Genomic DNA, 8,340 nt, shown 5'->3' with positions numbered 1-8,340 from the left:
TTATGAATTCATAAAATTGATTAAGTTGGCTCATGGTTTTTTTACCAACGATAAAACCAAAATCCTGCAACCGCTAAAATCTGACGCCTCTCCATGTTTGTTTACATTTCGTGAGGAAAGAAGTTGCGCTCAGTGTCGCTTCCCTCCGTGGTTCTCAGTGCAGCGCCTCCGCAGGCGAGGAGGGGAACAGGTTTTTCCAAACGTTTTGGTTCATTTGGCACATTACAGTGTTCACTTTGCATTTATTAATTAAAACTGGACTGTATTTGATTGGGTCTGATTCAAAATCTACAATACTTACGCCGCTGAATTCCGAATTATTTTGTTCTGTACGGATTATTTAAACACTGTTCAATTTAGGATTTGTTGTGTTTGTGCCAATCTGATATAAACATTAAATACTTGTTTTGTTGAAGTTGTTAAAGTTTGATGGCTTTTGTTGCAGTAGAGAAGTCTCTGGAAATGACCAAGATAAAGACAGGATCTTCATCTTCAGGCAGCAGCGACTCCTCAGACAGTGAGGACTCTGAGAATGGTAACGTCTTTACTTCACTTATGTGTTTTTACTGATTGGCACCCTCAAGTATTCAGCCTGTAAATGTTGTCTTTTGTCCTCTCTTGAATCTCATTTGTCTCGTGTCTGCAGGGCTGGTTCCCAAGCAACAGAAGAAGACGTTACCCAACAAGGACTCCAAGAGAGGGAACCACCAGCCGCCTCCTCCTCCTCGTCTTCCTCCCAGTGGGATGCTCCCAGTCGCCCCCGCGCCTCAAACACAACCCCAGCTGTTCCAGTCCAAGCCCCCGTTTGTATCCGCTCCCTCTGTCCCGCCGCTGGATTCCTCTCAGCTGCTGTCCTCGGGATTCGACCCTCTGGCACATTTCATGAATTCCCACCTGACCGAGTCAAACGCAGAGTCCAGCACCGCCGCCGGGGCAGCGTTACCCCCGGGCCTGCTGAACGCAAACGCACCCCTCAACCAGACACCGACCGACACGCATCCTTTCCTAAACCAGCATCCCATCGTTCCTTCCCCAGGTTGGTATTTCAGAGCTGCGGCTTCAGCATATCCACATAGCAGCCTAAATTATTCTTTAAAGGGGACGTTTTATGTAAATTAAACTTTTTTGAGCTTTGCATCATGTTATAATGTTATTCAATCATCAAAAACATGCCTGGAGTGTTGCCTTGATTCTTTCTTGCAAGGCAGTTTGTTTCTCCGCCGTGTCGTCCAGCCCTAGTCGAAACCCTAATTTCTGCACATTGCTACGTTTTTAATAGAATATGTCGTGATAGATTGTTGGATTAGGCTTTAAAGGTTGTCCCCTCCTTCTTTTTCTTCCATGTTTGCAGCCATCCACAACGCCCTCCCCCAGCAACCATCCAGACCTAGCAACCGCGCCGCGCCTCTTCCGCCCAAACCGCCGCAGCCTCCTCCATCCTTGCTGCCTACCCTGCCTCCTGCGCCTCCCGCCGTCCCCGCCCAGCTTCAACCCACGCTTCCCATGAGCCTCCCGCAGCCAGTCCTCCGCCCACGCGTCCCGTCGCCGCCGTCGCACGGCATCCTGGGTACCCTCTCAGCTCAACCTCCTCAGGCGTTGCTGGAGGACGACGAAGAGCCTGTGCCGAACAGTTCCGAGACGCCGCCGCTCAGCCAGGTTCACAACCTGCTGCAGTCGCTGCAGCCCCGGGTCACCATGCCGCCGCAGCAGCAGCAGCCGCCGCAGCTGCAGCAGCCGCTGCAGCCGCTGCAGCCGCTGCACACACACTCGCCTGGGCAGGCCGCTTCCCAGCTCCTGCAGTCGATACACACGCAGGTCTTGGCGGCGGCACCGCCCACCCAGACGCAGAGACACGTCCCAGCTCACGTTCCCCAGCTGTTCCCGAATTCCCAGCCGGCGGGGTCCCAGCAGCTGAAGGGTGCTGTCCTGCAGCAGAAGGTCCAGCAGCTCCAGCATCAGCAGCAGCCATCCCCACACAACACAGTAGAGGCCTTCTCAACTAAAGGTACCACATTAAACACAGTGGGGTTTTTTATTTTGTTAAACCTTTATTTAACCAGGTAAGTTGATTGAGAACAAATTCTCACTTTCAACAGCCTCCTGCTTAGAGAACATTAAAGGGGCAGTATTTTTGAGCTCATAGCATTACCTTTAATGTTGCTTTGATTCTTTCATGCAAATTTAGAGAAATCATTTAGTCTCCCATGGCAACCGTTCAACTGTTCAAAACACCTGGGTGGACGAAGCTCCGCCTTTGAGGACGAAGCTCCTCCTCAGAGTTGCAGTTTCCAGGCTTCCACATCACAGAGCAGAACAGAACAACTCCACCACTCGGCTCCTTCAGACTAGCCAGCAGCAATTAGCAAACATCTGGTGGAACTGTGGATCTACTGATCTACAAACTATTTCTCAGTGAAACGCTGATAAAAACCTTGTTAAAGGGTTAATAGAGGAGCCACGTTGTGATGACTTCCTGAAGGCAGAGTTTCAGAAAGAGCAGGAGCTTCTTAAAGAGACGGACACCCAATTTCAAGGCATGAAATTTCAAAGTAAAATTTCTTTTAATTCATATTTGATATATATATATATATACCATTTTCATAACAACTGAAAGTAAAATAGTTACTTGAGGTTAGTTGATAAACGTCAATATTGAAGTTATCGTACTGAGCTTTAATGTTTTTTGCAAGTTGTTTGGTTTCCTTCTTAAATATTTTCTTTTTCTGTCATTTTACATGGTTGAAGTTTTATTTTATTTTAACTTGAAACGACTGAAAACTACCAGCGTAGTGACAGAGGACAGATTGGAGATGAGCTGGAAAGTTCCACAGCTCTTAATAACTAACATATGAACCTTGCATCTAAGATACATATGTTTAGATTTTTACATTTACTAGTTATATATATATATATATTTTGTTTTGTTTTGTTTAGTGTTTTTTGTTTGTTTGTTTGTTGTCATTTTGGTATTCATCCATACGGTGGTGCTAGAGAGCTCAGCTGTAGATAAACTGAACTTCTTGTTCCCTGTGTTTAGGCTGCCTGCGTGAAAGCCCGTCTCCTCTAATGATGCATTCGCCTCAAATGCCTCAGTTTCATCCAATGGGACAGCAGTCACCTTTACAGACCAAGAAGCATGTAAGCCAATCAGGAACGTTGCATCACTGTGTCGATGTGTGGCGACTGCACTGAGTTCTGTGTGATTGGGCTTGGCGTAGGAGCAGAGGTCCAACCTGGTGGGAGTCAAAGAGGAGAAGCCTTCGCAGTCTCCAGGTCTACCTTCATCACCTTTCAGCCCTGCAGTCCGCCAAGACGCACACAAACATGACAACAAACACAGTGAGTGAAATGTTTATTCTCTGCTAAGGAAGGGTAAAACAGCGTTTCTGTAAGATTGGTCAAAGCCAGAGAAAATTTTAAATGTTTTAAGTTTTATAGATTTCAAAATGAAGCAGATCTGAGTCCAAACACTTTTAAAAAAGTGCAATATCCCTTTAGTACTCAAATCTGGAGTAGGCCTGAAACGACTAAATGGATTAATCGACTAATTTAGTAAATTATTAATCGTTATTTGAATTATACCGACTAAAAAGAAGGTTGCTGTAAAAGCAGCATAGAGCAGTAATTGAGCCAAAATGGTACAAAACATAACATTTTGTACATTTTGCTTTTAAGATGTTAAAAATTCTTCATCTGTAAATATGTTTTTTATGTGATTAATTGATTAATCGTCAGATTATAGAATAATCGATTACGAAAATAATTAGTTAGTTGCAGTCCTAATCTGAAGACAACATAAACATTGTGTTGTCTTCAGATTAGGACTGCAACTAACTAATTATTTTCGTTAATAAATGTCTGGAAATATTTGGAGGGAAAACCAATAAAAATTTAGATTTGAGTTTGGAAGCGATGACTTTTCTCTGGTTCCTCATTTCTCCCTAAACGTGTGTTTAGGTTTGGAGATGAAGCCGCTGGATGGTTCTCGTCCCGTTTCCCGCCTCCCCAACTCCCCATCGCCGCCCGCCTCCCAACCGGAGAACAAAATCAAGCAAGAACCCAAGACCCCCATCGCACCCAAAAAGACACCGGTACACACAAAAATACAAAATAAATGCATAAAATAGTGCCGCACCCAATAAAAACCGTCTTTATTTCCCACTAATCCTGCTGTGTTTCCGTCCCAGGATGTGAAACTAAAGAACATGGGCTCCTGGGCCAGCCTGGCTCAACGCTCCCAGTCTGCGCCGACGTCATCGCTGCGCTCGTCCAGCGACAGCTTCGAGCGCTATAAGCGAGTCGCCATGGAGAAGGAGGAGCGGGAGAGACAGCTGAAAGCCCAGGCAGAGCAGGCCAAGAGAGTGCAGGAGATGCTACGGTAAGTAGGAGGGACAGAAAACAGCTCACTCCGAATGATGAAGAAACGACTCAGAATTAGCAAAGAAAAAAAAAAAAAAGTTAGGGGAGGTGAGGAAATTTCTTTTCTTTTGAATTCCCTCGCAGATTTTTTTGCATTCCCATGCAAAAAGTTTTTATTTCCTTCCAAAACTTTTTTTTGTGTTGCTTGGTTTAATTTTGCATCATTTTGAAAAGGCCTAAATCGGCATCAGTGGCACCAGGTAACTTGATCAAATAAAAACATACTGCTGCTTCCTGTTTCCATGTCACAGCCGCGATGATGACGACACAACGGAGCACGGTCGCCGAGGGCGACAGTCGCCCCTTGCTCCGACCCCTCCCCCCGTCTCCTCTCCACCCACTCACTCCCCTCAGCCGCCGCCGGCTCCCGCCAAACAACAAGCTCTGCCCCCTCCGCCCGCAGCGGCGGCAGCAGCAGCAGCACACAGCGCTCTGGACCAGCAGAGGGACCGGGAGCGCCTCCGCGAACGGGACCGGCGCTTCAGAGAGGCTGTACGCACTTTTCTTTCTGTTTTTTTGTTTCTCACTTTTTTTCTTTAAATCGCGTCTCATCGTCGTTTTACCTTTTCGGTTTTCTCTGCAGATGGCGGACAACATCGACATCAATTTCCAGAGCGACCTTATGGCGATTTTCGAGGAGAGTCTTTTCTGAAAAGGAAAGAAAAAAAAAAAGAGAGCACGAGACGAGGACTTGATAAGTTACAACGTTTCCAAATGTACAAGCGTCACGAGAAACAGCTCTGAGATACATGGTTGCTGCCGATGACACAAATCCACATCACCGCCCGGACCTAGCAGAAACCTCTCGGCCCCGTTAGCTTGTTGTGATTGGGAACGTAGAGAAACGGCTTTCTCCCTCCCGGGTTTCCTGCTTGATGTTCATTGGTTACTTATTGATCTCCAAGGACGACGGGATGAGCAGTCTGAAAATTTTAGGAGAGAATCGAAATTGAATCTCCTTCATTATGTTAAATTATAAACTGGAGCAGTTTCTTTTTTTTTTTTTTTTTTATTTCTGGGGGACTTTAGCTAACAGGAGAACAAATAAAACAGCCTGCTTTGTTTTTACTTTTCTCCTCTCCCCTCAGATTTTCACTGGGGGAATCTGGACTCTTGTGGTTAAGTTTGTAAGGTTTTCGTCACCTATCATTTAGAAGCTTATTGTTTTCTCAGGATACAGTGTGTTTTGTTTTTGTTTTTGTTGTTTTGTTGTTTTTTTATAAGACCTCCTTTCACCTTCCACTTCCCCCTCTGCAACAATCAGGAGTGACCACGGAAGAAGCAACCATGTTTCATAAGTTTTCAAAGTGCGTCCCTTGCCTTAGCGCTCCGGCCTGTAAACTAATCACGCCCTACAAATTATACATATTATATATATATATAAAAATAGATACACAAATATATATATTATATATGACAAAAAAAAGTAAGTCATTGAAGAATATGAGAGGGATATCTTTGTGGAGAGCAAAGCTCGTGTCTGTGTTCATCTCTGAGCTATGGTTTTGATTTTGTAGACTTTACTGTAAAGAAGAAAAACCAACAAAAAAAAACAAAACTTTTTTTATGATTCTATTGAGAGGATTGTTTCGTCTGTCTTATTCTCACATTTTCAGTTTTTGTTTTGTGTTTTATTTTTTTCTTAACTCTATGCCAAAACAAATCCATTGAGTGCTGAAAGTTGTTTCACGTTTTTTACATGTAAATTGCATTGTCTCTTCACTTTATATTAAAGACTGTCATCATTGCTATTTAAAATTTTGCTTCCCCTCCCTCCCCCTCTTCCCGGCCTTTTAAATCGAAAGTTATGCAACTGGTTTTCTCTTTCTTCAAAGGAGTTTTACGCGCCTAGGTCCCATCATTTTGTACTTACTGGATAAATCTGCACTTAAGTGTTTTAGTCTGGTTTTTTTTATTTTTTTTATATTTCTTTTATTTTTGTTTTCTTCCCTTCATGTGGATATTTTTAGTCAGTCTTTCCCATCTCGCCTGCCACCATCATCACAGTTTCAGTCGTCTAATGGACTTCTCTTCGTTCTGTCCTTCGTCACTCTGACCTCGCGCTCGTCGTCGTCCGCACTGAGAGCGTTTTGGACTTTGTGTGCCATTGTGTTGATCTGGAAGTGGGAGCTTTTCCCGCTTCCTTGAGGTTTGGCTCAGAGATCTGGAGTGTTTTCTGCTCTGTCATTTTCTGTATTTTTTTTTCTCCTTTTTCTTTTCTTCACATCTTCAAGGTGTCCTATTTCTCCTTCGCTGTTTTATTTTCTTCTATGATTTATTTTACCCAGAACAATGTGTTGGTATGTTGGTGACTGAGGCATTGAGGTCAATAGATTCATCTTCATATAATGGAGTACAGCATCTATGTTTTTTTTGTTTGTTTTGTTTTGTTTTGTTTTTTAAGAAAAGTATTAAAATATTTAAAAACCTTACCCTGGTCCTCACCATTTTTTCTTTGGAATCAGCCTTTATTGTCACCGAACAGAAGCACAACAAAATTCATTTCAGTACAGAAAAAGATAAACGGCATAAAACACAGGTGACTCGCAAAATGTGGGAGAGAAAGTCGGTAATTAAATACATTTTTTTTTAAATGCTATTTTTAGCTGAGTATTTATTACTCGATAAATGTATAATCGCAATACGTTTACCTTTTTGAGTTCTGCACCTAAATATTAAAGTATATAAAAAAAACTAAAACTACAATTAATAAAACCCAAACTGCAACTAAGCAATACTTTACTAATAAAACCTAGCAAACCCACTCTAAAAACTAAAACTGAATTAGACAAACAAAAGTCACAACAAAATAAACTACAATGAAAAACCCAAAACTATTATAACCCTATTGTGATAACAGTAAAGATACAAACAATTCAATACTTTTTTTAGGCTGTGACTGCGTGACATGGCAATCCTGGACCCACAAACACAAATACTGCTCCTGAGAAACATCCATTTGTATTACACTTCATTAATAAGTGTGATTTTATATCAATAAACTGCACACAGGAACTGTTTTTCATCATATTTTCAAATTCATTGGTACTTATTGATGGACCTTTCTGGTACAAGCAGTGGAGAAAATAGCAATACTGACAATACGGACAAAGTTTGGATTGTTTTGAAAACGTGATTCACTGGAGATCAAAACTCTTAGCCATTAAAATAAATGTTGATATTGAATATAATGTTGCTGTTTGCACATAACTGTATGCCTGGTACTCTGTACATCCTACCAAGATTCAAATCCAGACACTTTGGAGTCCCACAATGAGGAACTGTGTTGTACAGTGGTATTAAAATCAAGCTGAGGTAGCATCAGCTGGGGCAAAAAGAGGAAATATAGAAAGAAAAATGGGCAACATAAAAAATATATATATACATATAAACAGACAACCAGCTTGAATTAAACAATAAGAGTGGAGTAAGTTGGAATGATTCAAAAAGCAGATTAATATATTTTCTAACAGCTTACAGTCGTGCATAAATGTACAATTAAATTGATTTGTGTAAAATCCTAATTTTATTCAACAGCCTCAAGTAGTAAACTGAAACTACTGACATAGTTGCTAAATGAGCACACATTTTCACTTCGTCCTGCAGCAGCCAAAATTAGAGCCTAGCAAACGTGAAAGCGTGAGAAACTGTTTAGTGGGTTTGACAGGGTTTTGCCAGATAGACAGAAGAACACCGGGGAGGAAGTGGAGGTTCAGACCAATTACAGGTTGGAAAGAGGCAGCAAAGACAAATTTCACACCCAAGTTACAGAAGTTGCTGCTGTGCCTCCTTTGCTAAAGAGAAGCCCCTAATCATGTGTTATCACAAATTTGCTCGGCGCTCAGAAAGATTAGAGAACAAAAAGAAAGTTCCCGGTCAGATAACAACCGCCGAACGAGTCATGAAATATTTTTATTCAAA

The 8,340-nt window shown here is 42.3% G+C and overlaps 1 protein-coding gene across 1 annotated transcript in view; it reads left to right on the top strand.

Annotated features, from left to right (window-relative positions):
- LOC103153268 (bromodomain-containing protein 4-like) overlaps window positions 1-5,091 on the top strand; it is a 32,692-nt gene extending 27,601 nt beyond the window's left edge. The window contains exons 23-32 of the mRNA XM_016661805.1: window positions 159-174; window positions 426-535; window positions 647-1,036; window positions 1,352-2,005; window positions 3,038-3,138; window positions 3,219-3,339; window positions 3,958-4,091; window positions 4,188-4,378; window positions 4,671-4,911; window positions 5,003-5,091. Of these exons, the coding sequence (XP_016517291.1) occupies window positions 159-174; window positions 426-535; window positions 647-1,036; window positions 1,352-2,005; window positions 3,038-3,138; window positions 3,219-3,339; window positions 3,958-4,091; window positions 4,188-4,378; window positions 4,671-4,911; window positions 5,003-5,071 (2,027 nt within the window). The 3' untranslated portion in view covers window positions 5,072-5,091. The remainder of the gene's footprint in view (window positions 1-158; window positions 175-425; window positions 536-646; window positions 1,037-1,351; window positions 2,006-3,037; window positions 3,139-3,218; window positions 3,340-3,957; window positions 4,092-4,187; window positions 4,379-4,670; window positions 4,912-5,002) is intronic.
- The last annotated feature ends 3,249 nt before the right edge of the window (window positions 5,092-8,340 follow it).

Source organism: Poecilia formosa, unplaced genomic scaffold (genome assembly GCF_000485575.1).
Source record: "Poecilia formosa unplaced genomic scaffold, Poecilia_formosa-5.1.2 Scaffold344, whole genome shotgun sequence".
In the NCBI taxonomy this organism is placed as follows: domain Eukaryota; kingdom Metazoa; phylum Chordata; class Actinopteri; order Cyprinodontiformes; family Poeciliidae; genus Poecilia; species Poecilia formosa.
Note: the sequence above shows the minus strand (reverse complement) of the source record. Positions and strands in the feature narration are given on the sequence as shown.